The 21,253-nt window shown below is 36.3% G+C and overlaps 1 protein-coding gene across 10 annotated transcripts in view; it reads right to left on the reverse strand.

Annotated features, from left to right (window-relative positions):
* HEATR5A (HEAT repeat containing 5A) overlaps positions 1-21,253 on the reverse strand; it is a 75,426-nt gene continuing 54,173 nt past the window's right edge. For 5 of the 10 annotated variants that reach the window (XM_072864060.1, XM_072864062.1, XM_072864065.1 and 2 more), the window contains 15 exons: positions 20,464-20,602; positions 19,133-19,315; positions 18,044-18,283; positions 17,133-17,314; positions 14,535-14,603; positions 13,937-14,116; positions 11,650-11,884; positions 10,949-11,197; positions 9,133-9,260; positions 8,013-8,160; positions 7,032-7,304; positions 4,464-4,688; positions 3,419-3,573; positions 1,782-1,995; positions 1-1,516 (listed from right to left, as the gene is read on the reverse strand). In XM_072864060.1, the coding sequence (XP_072720161.1) occupies positions 1,215-1,516; positions 1,782-1,995; positions 3,419-3,573; positions 4,464-4,688; positions 7,032-7,304; positions 8,013-8,160; positions 9,133-9,260; positions 10,949-11,197; positions 11,650-11,884; positions 13,937-14,116; positions 14,535-14,603; positions 17,133-17,314; positions 18,044-18,283; positions 19,133-19,315; positions 20,464-20,602 (2,922 nt within the window). In that variant the 3' untranslated portion in view covers positions 1-1,214. The remainder of the gene's footprint in view (positions 1,517-1,781; positions 1,996-3,418; positions 3,574-4,463; positions 4,689-7,031; positions 7,305-8,012; positions 8,161-9,132; positions 9,261-10,948; positions 11,198-11,649; positions 11,885-13,936; positions 14,117-14,534; positions 14,604-17,132; positions 17,315-18,043; positions 18,284-19,132; positions 19,316-20,463; positions 20,603-21,253) is intronic. The other 5 variants (XM_072864068.1, XM_072864064.1, XM_072864066.1 and 2 more) reach the window with 3 other exon arrangements.

A 21,253-nucleotide genomic window follows, 5' to 3' on the forward strand; every position in this document is an offset into this window, starting at 1 on the left:
TTCTGTAAATCTTTTTTTTTTCCTCTTTTTTTTTTTTAAGGTAATTAGATTCAAGAAGGAAATACTATCCTCAGTTTGATAGTGCTTGGTTTAGATAATACTGGTATTAAGAAGTCAATACACTATATGTAGAAAATACTTTATAGCCATTGCAATTTTGATAGTTATTTTTCTGTATTAAAATATGTTCCTTGATAAAAATGTTAATTAAATACTCCTTATTATCAGTTTGTTGCACTTTATTTGACACAGGACAAGCTGATTCAAACATGTCCATCTCTCATTGCAGAGATGCATAAATTTAGGTGAGTTATATGTATATATAACCAACCATTTAAAGATAGGAAACACACATCCAGATAGAGCAGATGTCTGAATCGAGGCACAGTATATTAAAATTGCTGTCCTATCCTGGACAAGATATGTAAGCTTCAATTGCCTGGCTAGCCTAATACAAAATTAACACAAGTGTACATCCTGAAAAGTGAGACTATGTCAAGCAGCAAGGCACCAAGCCTGCAAATACTTACATATGCATAATAGTCCCACTGTGTAAAGCACTATGGAGTCCTCAGTGAAGAAGCATTGTAGAGCTGTATTTAACAGCATCTGTTAAATCTCAGCCAGCTCAAGAAGTTATTAGGATTAAAGCTATAAATATTACCTTTATTGAGTTGAATTTTTTGAGATCAACAATCATCTATTGTAAGGCGTACAAGGATATTTAATCTGTTTCCTTAACGATGCAGTGTGTTAAATTAGTAATTAGGATAGATTATAACCTGCAAGTTAATTTATGTCCCAGTTAAATCAAAAAACCAATCAGGGTAACTTATTTTTGACAAACATTGATTTAAAACAAAATTAATTTTACTTAATGGCTAAGTGTGGGCTGCTCCTAAATATATCTACAGTAAAGTTCACTATACTTTTTTAATATAGGCATGTGCATTTCTGGTATTTTAGTCCAAAATAATAAAAAAATACAGATTAGATGACCTCTGATAAACTTCTTAAACACTATGAATAAATGTAAGAATTCTTACACTAACAGAAAGTTATCTAGAGATTTGCTTTCTCTTAAAAACCTTCTGTAATACTTCAGTGCAAACTGAAATATGAGATCAAGTCATAGTGATCCTACTCTGATTAGAAATTAAAAGGGACATTTTTTGCTGTTGATCTCAAAGTGCGTAAATTGACAATATGAGACTTCAAAGAAAATTGGTCTTTAGCTGAATGCTTGAACTTTTCGCAGGATTCTTTGCATGTTTAGCAGTCTTCACTTTGATGCTTTCTTGATTGCCTTTTACAGCTGACTCTAGCCTCGCTTTCATAGTTGGAGAGGAAGCCATTAGTTTTTTAAAAACTGATGAGTACTGTGGACCAATCTGCATCAGATTTTGCAAAGCAAACTCATGTAGATTTTTTGCTGAGTTTGTAGCAGAAACCAGGGCATTTTCATCCAAAAGAAAGGAAATAAGCATGGGAAGAAGGCAGGCCACCAAATGAGCACCTATAAACATTGAAAACACAACTTAAATATAAACTTTTTAAAAACAGCTTCAAATTCTAACTAGAAGTATTTCTCGAAGTTAACATTTAACACCAACTATAAAGCTGCAAATGTTATTTGAACTGTATGGTAAAAAGAACCAACATTCTTGTTAGCAATTAGCATTCAGGACTGGATTCCTAGCGGTTGTTTTGTTTTAATCTGTTACTTATGGCAACTTTCAGCGTGTCTAATGTTTTGGATACTAGTAATGGAAGTAACTTACGGTGCTCTTCCTCAGCAGTGGCTGTAAGAGCTGTAACCATCTTTATTCCCTCCTGAATGACTTGAAGTTCAGCAGCATTTTCAGGTTTTGCTTTTTCCGTTTCCTGCAGTTTTCCCACAATGGATGGTGCTAAAGAATGAATATAAGGATATGACACGGTTTTGTTTGGATGCTGAAAGATGGAGTGCAGCAGCTGGTAGCACTTATACTGTACCTAAAGGGAAAAAAAAAAATTTGCAGTTACAAAGTGTTGTCCTTAAAAATACATGTCAGTGTTTTAAAACTCACAGCTTGTCAGATAAAATTTTAGGGAGAGGAAAAATGTGCCTCACAGCTTGAAAATTTATCAGGTTGCAGGCTGCTAATGCAGAATATTTTATAGAAGCATTATAATTTGTAATAAAATTATTAAGAGAAACTAGATCATGCTTCCTGTTTCCTTCCACCAAGTCCTACATCTTCCTACATTTTTGAGTTAAGGAAAAAATATTTTTGTGTGAAGATTATGTCTTAGTACTATTTTGAAAATCTACTTTTTTTTGCAAAAATACAGCTGACTGAAAATAGGTGCTTAAAATGTAAGCATTACCTCTGTCAAACTGTAGGCACAATGTTAAAAAGCCTCAAATGGTGCAGTAGCTTGCATGTCATTGGAAATCAGTAAGACTGGAACTGCAAGTTCCTACATAATTTCTGAAAGGCTCAGATGCCTAAACACTTGGATAAAATTTGCAAATGCACACTACCATTTTCTTGCAGTCATATTTGGCATCCCCAGGTTCCTATCAGTGGAAACCAATGTTTATAATACTACAAATGTATTAATATATAAAGAAGTACTTTCTTACAGCTATTTCTCAAGTAAAGGTAACTTTGTTTAATTTTTTGTTACTACGTGAATATATACAGAGAAGATGCAAGGGAACCAGTTTACCGTGAATTCTCACAGTCATACATGAAATCTAATGCATGTTATTTTCAGAGCTGGACTTTAAGAGTGAGGAAGTCCCAACTCCTAGAAAAGCCATTTGCATTTGCAATAATAAACACAATTTTTTTTCCTGATACGTTGGTTTTTTAGATGAAGAATAGTAACAGATGAGCTGTGGCACTACAATCTAAAGCAACTACGTAAAAATATTTATACTAGGTCGGAACAAAGCATTAATCTAGTTCAATATGCTGCCTCCAGCCAGGGCCAGGAGCTGATGCTTATGGGACAGTATAAGTTATGTAGCGGTACTTGCTCCAGCTCCCAAAGACCCACAGCTGAAGTATTTCCTGTGCAAAAGATAGTATCTGTGTGTTGAAGATAAAACGAACAAATAAAATGAAACAGGTGCCTGAAAAACCACACAACTGTATCATGTACTTATCAATGTATAAAGCTCTGAGTCTGATGCAATTAAAAAAAAAATCATAGGAATACAGAATTGTATACAGAGTAAAAAAACAATAAAATGCACTGCTGGACATGTCCTTGCTAACTTGTTCAAACTGTATTTTAAAATACAACACATAGTCAGGACAGAATTAACTGGAATCAACACACAGGACAAGTGAAACAACTGAACAGAAAAGTAGCTAGAATCCTTCTAATATGATACCGAAATTCTTATAACTTCACCAGTACTTACAAGAGGGTCTTTTGAGTCAAGTGTTATTTTAAACTTCTCAATACAACGCTTTTGAAGGCACTCTACGGTAGTAACTTCTGGACTGGTAGACATAACAAATACTGTAATAGCAGTAAGCAGACTAACTTCATCAAGTTCTTGGAGAAGCCCATCTACTATCAACAAAGCAAGCAGTCTGTTAGATTTGCATTAAAAAGTAATTCTATGAATTCAAGTGTTACAAAGAGGTGGAATAGAAATATCAACGTCTACATTTCTTTAGGAATCTCTTTTTTCAAATACATGACATACTCTGATGGACTGATATGGACTTTTACTGTAATAAAAGCCAAAGCCAAAATGGGAATTTAGGGGTGATTATATGCATATTTAGAAATAACAGGATACTTCTATTCCATTGTTCCTCTGTATAAAAGTACAGTAAATATCTTTGAAGAGCTGGTATGACATATTAGGGTACAACCTATTTTGAGAATAATATAAAATTTGCATTAAGAACATATATTCTTTTGCTATAACTTAAAAACCCAGCAGTATAAACAAAAGTTCCAACAACTTAGAGATTAAACATAAGGAATGATAAAAGTACTACAAACTTGGGAAGTTGAAGAAGCAGCACACAGAAAACTAAGACAATATTTTTTCTTGAACTACTGTTTTAATACCCTTTGCTTCAATACAGACACTAATTCTTTGTGGCAAGCGTGCACGCAGTACAGCTGTCTTTTATGCTCAACTGTACACTGAGGCCATAACTCCTGTTTATACCATCGTACCATGTAACTACATTGTGGCACTACATAATACAGGGGTAAGCCTGCAATCCCACATTTATAACTTTACTGATGATGACTTCTTATATGAACTGTAGGGACGAGATTGCACTATAGTTTCAACAGTACTTGGTAGCCAACTAATTCTCCTGTGACTAAGATATTAGTCTTTAAGATGTGCATAAATTTAATTTAAATAAAACCAAACCACCTTTCACCCAAACATTTTTTCTTTTGTTTTTTAAACACACAAACCCAAAATTTGTGCTTACCTTGATCCCAACAGTCAAGCACTGTGACCAAAGCACTACGTAGAAGATCAGTCCAAGCAGTCCGACTCTTCTCTGCTCGAGCCATCGGAGAAGACAAGAGTCCTTTAAGAGCTTGTAGAGATGCAGCAACCGTCAAAGGTAACTGGCCATCTCGCAATTTCACAGCAGTTTCTTTAAGTACTCCAATAATTAGGTACAAGATAGTAGGAAGAACTGAAACACTTCCTGTAAAACAAAGCAAATTAATTTCACAGAAGTTAAAAAAATTCAGGTACCTTTCAAATTAAAAAAAAATTGAAGCCGTTTTCTTGGATTCTCTTTTTTATTTGTAATTTGTCATTCTTAATCACCTATGTGAATGGGGGCACTGGTAATTTGAAGAAAGATTTGAACTATCATGTGTCTTGCTGTAGCAAACATGGAGTCAGACTGCTTAAGTGAAGTTAAACCTTTTCCCCTTTTAAATTAGCATTGTATATCTTCTCCTTGATGATTTTATTATATGAAGTGTGGAATTATGTCATGTTCAGAGAAAAGCAAGAACAGAAAGATGAGAACCACTAAGGAGCAGAAGAAGAGAAGGTATGGAAGTATACAAAGTACTGAATAGTAGAAAACAAATTATGAGCATCTAAGCATATTTTGCAATGAAGACAAAGCAGTGAAGGAAATTAATAGGGGGTAATTTCAAAACTGGTAAGAGGAAATACTTCTCCCACATGATGTGTAGTTAGCCAAGGATGTCATTGCTCCAGGAAATCACTAAAGTCAAGAATTTAGTAAGATTAATAAGAAGAGGATCTCAGACTAAAAATGTGTAACAAAAATTCCTAGAATTATAATAAAAAACTCTAACAAATATTTTGGAAAAGGGAAGACCTAAGGAGAGAAGCAGATTGTCCCACAGCCTACTGAATGGATCTTCATCTCACCCTGAGAATCTGACAGTTGACCTGTCAGAATAAGAGACTATTAAAAAAAACAACTGCAGGAATAACTTGGCATAGCAGTTTTGCATATTCTTATGTCTTTGAATCTAATAGTAATACAGAATTCTGCACATATTGGAGACAATCTAGAAATCTGCATACTTATGTTTTGCTCCTATCTTAAGTTCTGATTCAGCAAAGCACAGAGTTAAGCATATGGCTTAATATGCGTATGTCCTTCCCTAATCAGCAAAATGCTTATGTTTTTAAGATTTTAATATACTGATGTTCGTGAGAGACCTGTTGAATAATGAATGTCTCTGACATATGCATCAGTATTTTCTGAACCTGAGGACATCTACCTTCTATTTTTAAACAGCCAAGTCGCTGAAAATTGACTTTGGAATTCAGTAGGAAATGCAGTTCATGAGCATAATTTATTTGAAAATTTTATTATGCATACATATAATGACAGGTGCCCGAAGTAAGAGACATGGTAGTCACAGGACTATAACTTCAGTTACCTATTAAAGGGGAAAAAATGATGCAACTCCACACAGGAATTATCTTTTCTTTGATTATATGAGTTGACTTTTGGAGATGCTTCCTTATTCAACTGACTGTATAAGCAAGCTTAAGCTCCTCATTTTAGTCACCTGGCTTAAACGCTCAGGTTCTCTAGTTTAAATATCCCATCTGGTCTGATCCTGCAAGCTGTTAGTTTGTGGAATAACTTGAACAGCTAAAGACAAAAAGAACTACAGGGAGAAAAGAAAAATCACAGATTATTTTTCGTACAAGATAGTTGCCCTCAGATCTAAGTGATGCTAAGTTTGTTTCCTTTTGCTTTGAACTGATAAATAATGAGTTGCAGATGGAGAAGAGAAATCATACCATCAGCCTACAATGATAGGAAGAACTGCCTACTATTCCATTTGGAGTATGCTATCCCCTGAAGAAGAATCTTGTAATGGAGAACAAATTAAGAAAAAAGAAAAAATTTCCAGGGCTGGTAAATGCAAAAATTTGCATAAAGTGTAACACAGATACCTAAGGTGGGAACACAGGAGTCGGGCAGAAATGGTTTATAGGTGTGGCTGTAACAGTATCGAAAGATCATATGTATGAATACGATATTGGGAGGTGGTGGGGGGGAACCATCTTAAAGTCTGGAGTGAATCCAAAATGAATCATGGGTAAAAGTCAACTAATCTGAGAAATCAACTGTAACTCCTTACAGTGGTTTTCTAATGTTCAAATGATGACTTTTAGTGAAAGGTAACATGATACATTTCCCTTTTAAATTTAATTTATGTCTGCATTATAAATTCCAGAATAGACAATTCAAGTAGAATATAATCATGTAGCTATCGTATACTTCCCTGTACAAAATGAATCTATTAATTGCACTGCTACATGTGGGAGGAAAAGAAAAAGTGCTCCTTTAATTGCTTTAGTTTTGTAACTTGTTTTGTAATCTGACAGTAAAAAAAAAATAATTAGAACAGGAAATTGTCACAAGCAAATCAACAAAACTTGCTGCCAGATTTATCCAGCTGAGAAAATTAGGTGATAACAAGGGGGCTCAGAAGAGCCCAATATTCTTTCATTAATCTTTTCTTGTGATGAAACAGCGTACCTTCAGGAGAGCAGATTGCAGGAACATCAGAGAGAATAACTAATGCTGCTGCTACCAGTCTGCTTCCATCTTCTGACAATAACAGATGTTTTCCAGATTGAACTGCAGGGCTACAAGTTAATTTAGGGTTGAGCTGGGGAAGCTGTCTGACAAGAATACAAACACACAACTCCAGTGTTGCGAAGACTAATGATTTCCCAGGCACCAGTCCTCCTGTATCTTTGCCTTCTCCAAATTCTGGTAATGTTTCCTTTTCTGCAGCACCATCATCAACTAAAACAAAAAGAAGAAATATGGCAGAAATCTGCAGTCTGTACCTTGTTTCCAAAAAGTTCACTTCTTAAGACTGTTTCATCACCAAGTGACAGTCTTGATACATATGTATGTGCATGCATGTGTATTGAAAGTTCTACCTGCAAACATCCATCCTTCTGAATAAGCAAACTATGCACTGATTGTCAAAAAGCAAAAGTGTGTGCAATAGATTTAGGCATACAACGTGCTGAGGTACTATGCCAATATGATGTCACCTGATGTAAGTGTTTTGATTCTTCTCCCAGTTTTTTTTCTTTTAGAAAATGAACTGTAGGAAGTTACTATCAGAGTAACTAGTGGAGTCTGGCTTGTTAACAGCTGTGTGTGCTGAGTCTCTCTGTTGCTCTACTGCAGCTGATCTCAGCTTTTCACTAAGACTCCTCCCTCCCTGACACCACACAAGACTATCCAAACTGCAGTTTCTCCAGTTTTCCTCCTCACTTCATGTCTTCTAGTCACCACCAAAACCACCTGCTATCTATCATACCACCCCAATTTCTTATGTCAGGCACCTGGACTGACTTAAGTAAACCAGGAGTAGTCACCAACTGTGAAACACTTCAATTAAGATGCATCTTGGAATATCACCTTCAAGAATCTAGTTTTCCAAGAAAGAATTGCTTTAACCCTGATAATATGTATTCAACATCTCATACACTACTGTACCTTCTGCACTTCTCCGCTTTTCCTTCACATGTTCCTGAGCTGCAAAAACAATCAGCCGAACCACTTCAAGGGCAGCAAGCTGAATATCAGGTGATTCTCTGGTCAGTATCAGTCGATGCAAAACATTCAGTAGCTCTACACCCAACTCCTACAGTAAAAGAAATGCTTAATATATTCCCATTTTAATGCAGGAATTTTAGAAACTTGTTAATATTTGTTAAAGCCAACAGTCTCACTCTTATTAATCTCACTAAGAAACACAGTATAATTGATACAATCACAGGAGTTAGCATTTTCTTCAACATCTAGCTCCTAGCTCCCAGTAGCAGCAGTCCTGCTCAGTTGTCCCAACAGAATAGTAATCATGTACAATATGCATGTACAACGTGCATGTACAGCAATAGTAATCATGTACAACATATACAAACAGTAATCATAAGGCACTTAAAACTACTAAAAAACCCTCAAGTAATCTTTATCTTATGGCTTTTTAACTCGTGAAGGTGGGGATACTACATTGTATCCCTCCTACAGTATATGCATTTCCTTGGAGAGAGCACCAGTAGTCAGCATAACCTGGCCATGTCCACAGGCTTTATCACTTTTGCTGTGTTAGACAATTGCATGGCACACAGGATGGTATAAAGCTTAATTTAAAGAAAAAAAAAAAGGAATCGTTGCTTCTTTTTAGGATCACTGGTGTGTTGTGGGTTTTTTGGTTTTGCCTTTTCTTTTTTTAAAAATACCACTGCTTTTGTCCAGTTTCCTTTTATCATCTTCAATATTTACAACAGAATTAATTGAACTGTCCCTTGACAGAGAGAGTAAGAGAACTTTTTTTCCTGGAATTCTGTCTTTACCTGGCTCTCATCCTACTCATCTAATTACTCCTTCCTGATGAAATGCCCTCAAGTTCTCTGCCCCCTCACTGTCTTCTTACAGGTTCCATGCTGTGCTCTTTTCCTCTCCTCCTTCTACAGCTTTGGATTTTGGTAAAGCATATAATTCACCTACTACTTATGCGTTGAAGGTTACTGGATATACAATAGAGAGTAGAGATACTGTTCAAACTAAAATTATGCCTTAGTTCTGGGGGGGCTTTTGATCATTAAGACATTACCTGATCACCACCTATTTTAGACCTCGGCCACGGAACATCAAAGAGTGCCTGTAGGGCATGTAAGCAGGCAATAATGTTCTCCATTGCTGCATCTGATCGAGGAGAGCAGAGAAATTCCACACTAATTCCTGTAAGCATGAGAAGAAAAAAGCCATATGTGCTTGAAATTTTAAGAATTAATTTTGTCAATTACTAAGTAACCTAACAGTAGGTTGAGCAGACATAGAAATAGCATTTGCATTTTATATTAAGTGAATTCATCTTCTATTGCTAATATCTTGGGGCAAGAACTCTATTTCCCTCAAATCAATGAAAGAACTTCAGCTTCTAGACAGTATAAGACACAATTATAACTGACTATTAACATAAATAATTTTTTTTAAAAAGAGCAATTTCTGAGTAAAAGCACTGAACTCTAGGGCCAATGAATAGGCAGACAATTCATAATGAGTATATAGCAGAATATTTGCCTAATCACACTGATTTATGTAAGAGAAGAAAATAACAGAGAAAATAATAGTTCACAAACTCAAAGGCTAAGGCTTTATCTTCCCATTTTACAAAAATGCTAAAGATTGCAGCTACCACAACTGGATCACCAGCTAAGTAAATTACATGAAGCTAAGCTTGCAATCCTAGAGCAGATAAAAACAATCACTTTTCTCTGAGCTTTCAGGACTCTTCAGATGACTTTTTATTACATTGGAGATAAACTTCATATAAACTGTGATCCATATTCTCATCCAAGTTGTACAGCTGTAATTCCAAAATGTGTGATGACTTGGGAAACTGATCAATGTACACTAAAGAACAGCTGCGCAACAGAAAGCGTCCGTGTTTTAAGTTCTTTCAGTTCCTCTGTAGGATGTGAAAATGAACAAGTGGAATATGTTCAGAAGCAGAATAAACAAGCCAGGTGTCCATGGTAAAGTATATGAAATTTGAAGCACTAATCCAGTAGTACAGGAAGCAGGGGAAATGAGCAGCTTTTGTATAAGAGGTCCCACTTTTAACTGAGGGAGCAATGGAGTTCAAAAGGAGCTGGGTCTGTGCAGGAAGACTAGGATTCAAAAGAAGCCATATGCATCTCAGTCATACAAACCCATTCCAAAAAGGGATTACAAAAGAAGGATACAAAAGACAGACCAAAGAAAAAAAAATACAACCAGAAATGCCTAGTTGTGCAAATTTAGTGAACTGGGACTGAATTCAACTGCCTGACTAGCCTCTGCAGTAGCGGAGGCTTAAACAGAGCTTTATGTGAACTTAAGGAAACACTTTTTTACTGTGAGGTGACCGAGCACTGGCACAGGTTGCCCAGAGAGGTTGTGGAGTCTCCATCCATGGAGATATTCAAAAGCTGTCTGGACACGGTCCTGGGCAACTGGCTTTAGGTGGCCCTGCTTGAGCAGGGGGTGGTGGGCAAGATGACTTCCACACAACCCTTCCAACCTACACACTATTCTGTGATGTAAAACTGTACTTCAGTGATGCTAAACTGTACACTCTGTAATTGTAGTGCTACAACCGTGATAAAAATCCACCCTTGAACTTGCATGTTTATGAGCAGAGCACTAAGCACTTGTTTAGGACTTGTTTAGCTCACACTTAAGGTTTTTTCTACCACATTTGGGAAAATGCTTTACAATTTTCTCACTAGGACTTAAAATTCTTCTGACTGTATATTTTTTTAAGAGATGCAATATTCAACGATGCAGTTAAATGTGAATAATTAAATCTTTGTTTGCTAACGGTTTTATCTATTAAAAATGACATTTTGTGTTACAGCATCTAGACAGATTATGCACTCACTAACCCAAGATAAGATGAAATCTGTCAGTATTCACATCCTCAGGAGATTTCATCAAGGGCCTGGTAGAAGAATCTTGACACATTGTAGTTGGGGTGACAGGTCTAGAGAGATTAATAACTCCTTCATCTGGATCAACAGCGATAAAACCTGTGCTAGTAAGCCATAATGCTGTAGCATAAAGTATCAGTGCCCAGGAGTTGTAGTAATGAGGTCTGGCATTTTCAATTGTCTCTGCTGTATAAAATGTACCACCTGCAAGAAGAGAAGTTATAGTTTTAAGGATGCCATTTATTTTCAACTACCATATTTTTCTCATTCTTATAAAAGGGGATTCTTCTTTTTATTGGCATCATATTTACTGTATTTTATGTATGACTTTTTTTTTTTTTTTAAATACGGGCAATATTAAAATTCAGGCTAATAAGGGCACTTCATTTAGATTTATTTGGATAGAATCCAATACAATCACCTTTTTCTTCTTTCAATCATATAATTACACAACAAACAAGAATACCAAACAAACAACTTCTCACATCAGTGAAACCTCTGTTCTCAAAAGCAGTCTTTATCTTTAGATAGGTACACAAGTATGCATATTCTCTATACAATTTAATCTTACTGTGATCTTAACACAAGTCAGCTAGGACATTAATGATGTGCACTTACAAGTGACCTATGAAAATACAATTGATTTGCCTTCTTACCTTCAGCAGGTAGTTGTGATGCATATTCTGAAGGCAAAGTTAAGAGAGCAAAATCCTGAAGTGCAGCAAGCCAGAGCTTGTTCAGTGTTCCAAGATCTGCCTGTACTAAGTCCAGAAGTCCACTGGCTGAAGATGTTACATCTCTATAGCTTTCTTCTGCAGAGTTGGCAATTTTTAAACAGTGATTGTGTGCATCACTTTGATTTTTCTGCTTTTCAACTGCAACTATGTAAACCTGTTTATATATTTGGAGAGAGATTTACAAATATTAACACTTGGAAAACTACTGTGATCATTAGTGTGACTGCCTGTTGAGCGGGCATGAGGTTTCCTAGAATCTATTTCTGCTTCAAGTCCATTAGGCATGGGTGAAAAAGCACTTATTTTCTAAACCTTCTGAATCCACTCCCCCAGCTAATCTTGATGCAAGAGTTCCAATAAAAGGAAACCTACTAAAATCCCTAAACATAGCTGCAGTTAACTTCCCTGCTCTTAAACATTAATATATTACTTGTCCAGCTTCAGCTTCCAACCATCAAACCCTGTTATAGTTATAGCTACAAGACTGAAGAACTTATTATCAAATAATATACCTACAATCATGATCCTGAAACCACAGTCAAATCATTCCTAAATCTTCTTTTAACTGAAATAGCATATTGCACTTGCAACCAGCTTCTCAAAACTATGTATTACCCCTGTGTTAGCAGTAAAGAATGACGAGTACAGTCTTGCATCATTTGCAAACTTCGGGTGTTACCATCAATAGGTTAACTTCAATGGGAGAAGGTCAATTTCCCTAGATGCCTCTCTCGTTATTGAAAAATATAGGCTTGAGAATGTTTCAGACCAGCAGCCCTCTTTAGTCTCTCCAAAATGCCCCTGCAGGGAAGCTCTTCTCCTCAACTATAAAGGATACACAGGAGACCAGTTCAGCTAATCTAAAGTTAGCTTTTGTGAGTAGCTATCTCCTGCAGTTACAATTTCTGTATCTTTTTCAAGATGGCTAGTTGTAGTGGTTTGACCCAGGCCAGCAACTGAGCACCCATCAAGCCACTCTCTCACTCCTCCCCACAACAGGATGGGGAATTCCTTCAAATTCTGGAAAGAAGAAATAGGCAAGATCCTAAGTGAGAAGGAACTGCCTAAGGCTTAAGTGAAATATTTGTAAATTACAGGTCACAAAAGCTTATCCCTGGTTTACTTTGTCATAGTTTCTCATATCCAAGATCCAGTTTATACAAAGTTTGCTTTGAAGACTTCCAGTGATCTTAATTATAGACTGGAACAATCTACAGATCTTCACTTCTTACAGTTGAGCCTCACATCTAGTCTGAATTTTGTCTCAGCTTCTGACCAGTCATAGGTTATTGTTATATGCCATTAAAAACCTTTTCTCCATATAATAATTTTAAATTTAATCACAGCACCTGATCTTTTCCTGAATAGATTAAATAGACTGATCTACTTAAATCTCTCAGTGTAAACATGTTTTCAAGATTTTTTATTCCCACTTGCTAGCTTTTCTCCAATGGCTTTCCTATTTTGCCAATATCCTTTCTCAAGTATGGACACCAGGGGTTGGTATGTTTTTCTACAAATGTTCACATAAAAGCTATCTATTGCTTGCTTTCTCCTTCGAAATAGCTCCCTGGTTATATACAGAAATATCATATTAACTACATAACATGCTCATATTTAGCTGGCTATCAACTGTCAGCATCCAAGGTCATTATCAGTGCTTTCTAAGACACATCTTCTAGATATTATGTACATTGTTCACATTTTTTATTTTTAAATATCTAACCTTGCATTTACATGTATTAAAACAGGCATTCACGTGAGCTGACTTTAAGGCAGTTAGCCAATGCAGTACTGAACTGACATTGTTAACTCACAAGAACTACCTGTAAGAAATTAAATGCCAACAGACAATGAGAAAAATGATACCTATTTAAAATGGTACGTTCAGTGGACCATCACCATAGCCATTTATACCACGCCAATTTAAAATTAATATTGAAACATTAGAACATGTTAAGAAATTCATATTTCTTAAGTACTAGACATATTTCTTAATATATAGTATAATACAAACAGTTTAACTGGCAGTGCTTTTGTCAAGTTTACAAAGTTCATGTACTGTTCAGAGGTATCAAAGCAAAGCAAAGGACCAACAACTTCTATTTAATGAAGCATGTAAGAAATTCCCAAAACCATTCTGTCTGAAAGGTTCTAACTTACCTACCAGATATCAAGACTATCATTACAGAGCTGTTCCACTAACCTCTGCCCAAGCCTTAAGCACAGCCAGTATCTCCATAGTTGAGGTGCTTTCATTATATTGCTGACTTTGTGCTTCTTTCCCAGCCTGCACCTTTACCAAAGAGGATACAAGCAACTGGTGAACCCTTCGAAGGTCATTAAGATCACTTACAACACCACTTGCTATCCAGGCACTGCATACCTAGTGTTATAAAACAGAAATAGTGAGAAACGAGAGTCAAACACCACTGGATACTCTTTTTTCCATCTGTAAAATTACGAAAATCAGATTTAATTTCTACTGAGGTACAGTTACTCTCGGATAATAATCAATGTTAAATGACATTACAGTTTAGTATACATAAGTAATGAAAGACAAAAACATTAGAGGGATGTCATAAATAACAGCCAAAGTATCAGCTGCCACAAAGTTTCTCAACAGATTTTAAAGTGCATAAAATCTTTCAGTTGTTACAATATAGAGGTAACATAAGTGACATTTTGTGGGCATTGAGGATTTGAGGCAAGATGACTTATTTCCTTTTTCTTGTGTGGAGTATCAAGGAAAAAGAAAATTTCAGAGGGTCTATTACCTAAGACTTCTGACTTTCAACACTTGCCTGACATGCTTTTGCTGTGACATCAGGAGGAGTTTCAGGAGCAAAGGCAGGCCTAAGTGCTGCTCCAACCTAAAGAGAAGTTATACAACATTTAATACATAGTGAACAATTAACTAAATAATTACTTTTCATAAGCAGGCTTTGTTGCAGTTTTCGTTAATAAGGGAAGTTTCCTCTTCATTTTTGCACAGACAGTTTCAGTAAGTGTGACGGTGTGCTTCCCCTGCCCCCGACCTTTATCTCCTGTAACCCTGCTTAGGTGATAACCACCAGTGGTGATTGTAATGGATGCATCTGGTCACGATGGCTGCATCGGCTCAAAGTGAATTCAGGAGACAGATAACAACACAATAGCCTAGGGCTATTGTGCCATGCGCCCACCGAAGAAACTAAAACCTGTGGTCGGCATGCAAATATGACTATGGGTCAATCGTCTTATTCCCATAAATAGTGAGCAGCCCAAGAGGCCTTTGAGCTCTCCTGCACGGCAGCAGGCTGCACGCCAGGATCTCCCCTTGAGCAGGGACGCCTCTCAAGGTTACTCCTCGAGGCTGAGAGATTCCTTGCCGCAACAGATCCTCGGTAAGTGACTAATAGCATGCTAAACTTTGAAATCTTAGCTAAGTGATATAAAGGATTGATTGCGCATATATAATCCTTTAGATATAAACCGTTGACCAAGTCTGGGACTAGGACTGGATCTAGCCGCACCTAGACTCCTCTCTGAGGAGGATTTTAGAAAGCAAGGGGATCCTTCCGAACCTCATGACTCAACGGGAGGGTCTCCCTGACAGTTTTGTCTGACCCTGTCCTCTATGCAGTAAATAATCAAGTGTGCCTCGCCATCGAATCTTGTTAAAACACTGTCGCATTGAACTTTGTTAACTCCCTATTCTGTATCAATAAACTATATTTTTACTTCTCTCTTACGAGTGAAGTGCATGCTCACTCCATCCGCGACAGTAAGGTTAAAGAACAGGGAGACAGTTGCAGTCATACTTTTATTGTTTTGTTTTGCTTACACTGAAGACACGGTTCTCTTTGAGAGGGGTCTTCAAAGTTGGTTCTGTTTTTTGCACAGTCTAAAACTGAAACAGAAACCTCTTCCTTCCTGAACTCTTGACTTGATGAGAAGCCCTCAAAAGAAAAACCAATGTTCCAAACCATGAAAGACTTGTAAGACACCTAATGAGTGACATTTCCTTACTCATTCCTTACTCAGAAAGAATACAGATTAAGGAAGCAAACAGCTGAAGTTGGTCAGCTTTGCAAAGTAAAAGAAGGGGAGAGCGCAAACCCTGTTTGCCTAATAAAGAACCTACAAACATATACTTACCAGGTTGCAGAGATTTCACCCCCTCTCACTGTTGAAAGCTATTTCACCAAAGGCTAATGAAAATTTCCCTTGCTGCTTTACCTGATATCTGAAAACTCAGACTTAAGTCTGATGGTCTTCAGGATGAAAGTACAAAGTGTAGTATAAGTACTACAAATACAAGTTTGTGAAAATAAGTGAAGAGGAGTTGTTTTTAATGACAATTAATGACAGTTTCTTAAGACCCCCTAAAGCTCAGACTTCATTTAAGGAACTTCTGAACAAGATTTCAGGAACCAATTACTTAAGTCTGGAAAATCTACATCCATCTATTTCTGGTTATTGTTATGAGAAAAAAAATTGACAAGAAAAAGACTAGATATTTAACTGCTTCACATCTCTTCAACTTCTATGAAACAGTTGATGAGAAGATCTATTCATAGTATTAGCAGACACAGTTTAAGGGTAGAGAAGGTTAAAAGGAGAATTAATAGCTCTACTTGTGACCTGCTTGATGGTTTTGGACAGCAAGGACAGATAGTGTATTTTTTTTCCCTTGGTAGTTCCAGACTAGATCAAGGCACTTCTCCTTTCCCACAAAGAAGTGCCCGTAGAATAGAATTCTAATGGCAAAAGCAAGATCAAAGTGGGTTAGGATGTCTTCAGTGTCAGGTTGTCTCCATTTCTATGAGATAAAGTGATCTGACTTATTCAATGCCTGCTAGAAATTGAAGAATGGGAGCCAGATGAGGCTTAACACAGCTGCCTGTCATATTTAACGCAAGTGCAGTCTGGGATGCAAAATGATCAGGACATCTTTTCTGTAATTTTCAACCAAGACTTAACTGAAATAGACCTTGTGAGTACAATCCATGCTTTTACCTCCTCTAGCTTATTTATTGACGAAGATCTCCTAGTGTGATCTCTGGTTTGCAAAGGCTACTTATTTCTAAGCAGAGTTTTAAATTATAGTTGTTCCTAATATTTCTTGCAATACTTCTGCACTTTGAAACCAATGCTTTCCAAAAAAACCCCAATGTTCTATTTTCTTTTCACTGTATTCAAACAGGGAAGAGGGAAAAATGCTGCAACTTTAAAAACTTTGGGGCTAAAACATATATCAACTGAAAAGATGCTTTCTAAGGAAGTTAAGGCCAAAGAAATTAATAGTTTCAGTAACTAACTGAAACCCAACTCAAGCACTATACACTGCAAAAAGCAAACTTATTTTAGTGATTAACTGTAACTCTAAACTTTTCTAAGTTATTAGCAATAGTGCTTACATTGGCTTGATACTGCTCCAGAATAACATGACCTGGAAACTCTGGTTCTGGAACAGCTGCAAACTTCCGAACAACAATTAGCAACGTTTGAAGTCCAGAAAGACGAAGTTGATCACTATGATCTGTGGCAGCCATAAAAGCCATACGGATCAAGTCAGCTAAATGCAATACCAAAAAGTCATCTGAAGAGGAAACAGAAATTAAAAAGGAAACAGTTTTATTAAATTTAGCTTTAGACATAATATATTTTATAAGACTGCTTCCAACATTTTCAAAATGTATATTTTACATTTTACCTTACCACATATCGAGGATTCACTTAAGGCAGCTTACACATACAACAGTCTCACTTGGATATCTTATGTTAGCTGATCTAGGCTCCTTTCCATTTGAATGTAAAAAGAACAAAAAAACCCACCTTAGAATAAAGCATAAATATCTTTATGTGTAAGGCAGATTTTCTAAGAGTTTTGAGGAAAACACCTCCAGATAAACATAGAGAGATACTGAAAATTTGCACTGTGTTTCTACTGGTAATTATGCAAATTATGGAAAGAAAAAAAGTTATGTTTTTTAGTCATACTCCCAGATACCAAACTGTGATGTGGTAGGCTGGTGCCAGCTATCACTTCTGATTGCCAATGCTTATGCAGAAACAATGGCTTCCTACACGTATGCCATGGTACTATAACGAGGAAAGTGAGTGTAAATGCTGCAGTGATATGCCAATATTTTGGCAAATAAAAATTGCTCTACACCTTAATAAATATAGGCTTCTAATCAGAGTAATTAAAGGTTTCAACGATTACAAACAACATATTTATGATGAATTTCATTAAGATGCAAAGAGCTAACATTTATTTTAAGCATGCTTTGCATTCTGTGAAATTCTTTCAGTGCTTAACACATACCTCTTGAATCACGTTGTTTTCTTTCCTGAGCCAAAGTTATGTCAAAATGTGCACTGCCTGCATTTTCACACTGGCTTATAATTTTACAAACACACTCTGCAGCAAAAACTCTGGTAGACCATCGTGGATTACTGAAAGGATGGAACCTCTCATCGGTGTCTGATGTTAATACAGATGCATCATCCACTTTGGCAGTTTCCTCTTCTTGAGTAGTATCTACTGAAGCTACTGTATTGAAATCTGTATTTAGGACACAGGGGGAAAAAAAGAAGAAATGTAATATTCTTTCTTACTGTAACTGAAAACTACAGAAGGACTCATAAGAAAATCTCTTCAAAGTCCATCTCTAGCCTCCTATTCACTATGACTCCCTTCAACCTTGGTGTCTTAAAGTAAATGCTAGAATTAAAAATAAAACGTAACAAAACTGTCTGCATTTGGTTGATATTACTTGCTGGAAGACAAGATCAATACCACAAAAGTAAATTAAGAACTGCAGTGAAAGAAGTGAAAGAAAAAAAACCCTTCTAAAATAAGTGTGACACATTAGAAGCTAGTACCTTTCCAAATCAAAAAATATAAATCCAAGAAGTTTTCCTCCTGCACTGCAGGTAAAAGAAATTCCCTACCCCACCCCCCCCACCCCCCATATTCAGCACAGTAATTAATTTTATCTGCTCAGGAGTTTCATTATTATATAGTCGGTCTGCATCATTCCTATTATTAATAGAAGAGAGGGTCTGAATATTTTTCCTGTAGGTACTTGCACAAGCTCAAATGTATTCTGCTTTTCCATTTCTGATATGGAAATAAGTTAACATTAGGAGTATAAATCAATAAGAAAATGAACAGGCAAGACATAATAGAACGTTTACAAAAGTTTGTTGAATAGGGAAAAGGCAATCAGAAGGGAGAAAGTCATATACCTTCTGAAAGAACTAAGGGTCCAGTGTTTCAATATGAAGGACAATGATACACTTCATAAATGTCAAACATTCAAGAAACAAGAATACTTTCCCTCAATGACATACTGTACTGCTGCAGGCCTTATTTTCATTGTGTTCTCAAATATAGTGTATTAGGACTTACCAGCTGAGGCAGCAAGAACATCTTTACAAAGCTTCAGCCAAAAAGAGAGCTTTTCAACTGCCATTGAAGTAAGCATATGAGTCATAGTCTCTTTGATATCTTGGCACAATCTTTCATCCAATTCTTTGTCCAGCAAGCCCAGCAATGCCCCCTCCAGGCCTATTTCTCTGATGTTAACATCTGCTAAGAGCAAAGTCTGTGAGCTGAATGCTATACATCACAAAACTGCAGTAATGACCACAGAAACCCCACTGAAGGTTGCACACAGAGTATCTTGTGAACAAGTATCTAGCCCTGAAATACTTTCGAAATAATAGTATTCATTGCTTTAATACCATGTTTAAATCATCTAAGTACAAAACAAACTTTGAACTTTTACAGAAACATACTAACAACAGGAAGAAAGTTACCCCAAGGAAAAAAAAAAAGGAATCCTACTCTGAATTTCACAGCATTACCATCACCATAGCGTCTGAGCTCCTGAAAAAAAAATTACTTTTGTCCATCTGATTCCTCACTCATACAGTAATACTAAACCAATGTTTTAACTTGAAAGGGAAGTTAAAATTATTCTCCAACAAAGCTCAAAACCAGACACATGGAAATAATTTGTTAAATGAATATGGCCAATTTTTATTTGCTCAATATTACCAATATTAAAAATCAGCAGTTTTACAAATGGCTATAGTCGACCTTTTCTGAGAATTTCCAAATAAGCTTGAATTGAAATTCAAAGTGAAATAATTTATTACCACCATCCCCTCACAGGAAGGCACATGAGGATGAACCAGTAATCATTCTCAGGCTTTTTAGCAGAAAACCCAAACCTTTAGGAAGTTAAAAATTCTAGGGACCCCAGCTAATCATTACTTAACTAGTTCTTCAAAGAGTTAGTTCTTCAAAGAGTCAAGAGAAACTTTCTTCAACAGGTATTGTACACCTTTCCTCAATGACAGATTTTTAATTTAAGAAGAGATTTATGTGGGAAAATAAAATTATGAATATGCATGTAAAATGGAGGACTATGAAGCAGTTACTATGACAGCTACTAGCTAGATAGGCTTAGGTTTCTCTGGAACTCCACTTGCATTTTCTCATTTAGTGACCCTTACTATCTACAGTATATGAAAAGCAATAGTATCTTCATTTTATCACTAAGAAAGGGTTTGGATGCTTCCATAATTTGGTACTATATAGTGAACTGAAGCAGAAAACCTTTCTGAGTTAAAGATTTCAAGAACATAGCAAAGTTTTCACACCTATAGGAGAGGGTGTTTAAAATTCACTACCAATGTGTCAAGCTCTTTGATCTCAAAACTTCAATACGTTACCTGGAGTAAAATCTTCTCTGCTCTCTTTAACTAATGCAACAGCATATTCTGATACCTCAGCAGCTTCTCTTTGCACAAGCTGACGTAAGCAAGCTACCACTGCACGTCTCAATAGTAAGTATGAGCTACAGAGATTCACCTGAAACATGCAAGAAGAAACAGTAAGATGGCTAACAAACCTTTATAGTGATACCTCAGTAAGGCCGGTATTTTCTAAACAACTGCAGTTATGACAAATCCATGAAGTCAGTAAGCATGTAATTGATGCTATTTTTGCTCAGCTTTTTTTTTTTTTTTACCCCAAATGAAAGGTTTTGCAACTCATATAATCAATTTTAACATATCAGTACTTTTAACATTTTCTCTCCAAAGGTAACTTATAAGACTGGTTTGAGGCTGGATCCAACTCCCACTGATATCAGTAGAAAGACCCCCATTAACTTCAATGACAGCTGAATCATGGTCTCAATGAACAATTAACACTATTCTTTGACTACAGGGTATATATAATGGGCTTGAAAACTCAGTGCAAGAGAAAATTACTCAAATCATCCTCAGATGTAACTAGAGAAATGGCAATGTTACCAAGGGTGAGACAGTCAATCACACTTTAGAAAATCCGAACTCCATGCATGAAAGGAAGTTTATAAGAAAAGGCAAAGAGAACACTGCTGCAATTTCATCGCAAAAAATATTATATACTCAGATTACATTAAACTATGTTTTAGAGAAGGTGAGAAGAAGGGGGAGAGTTACTGGTGCATGTATCACACTGAGACAAGTCAGCTCT

Source organism: Ciconia boyciana, chromosome 6 (assembly GCF_034638445.1).
Source record: "Ciconia boyciana chromosome 6, ASM3463844v1, whole genome shotgun sequence".
NCBI classification, from domain to species: Eukaryota; Metazoa; Chordata; class Aves; order Ciconiiformes; family Ciconiidae; genus Ciconia; species Ciconia boyciana.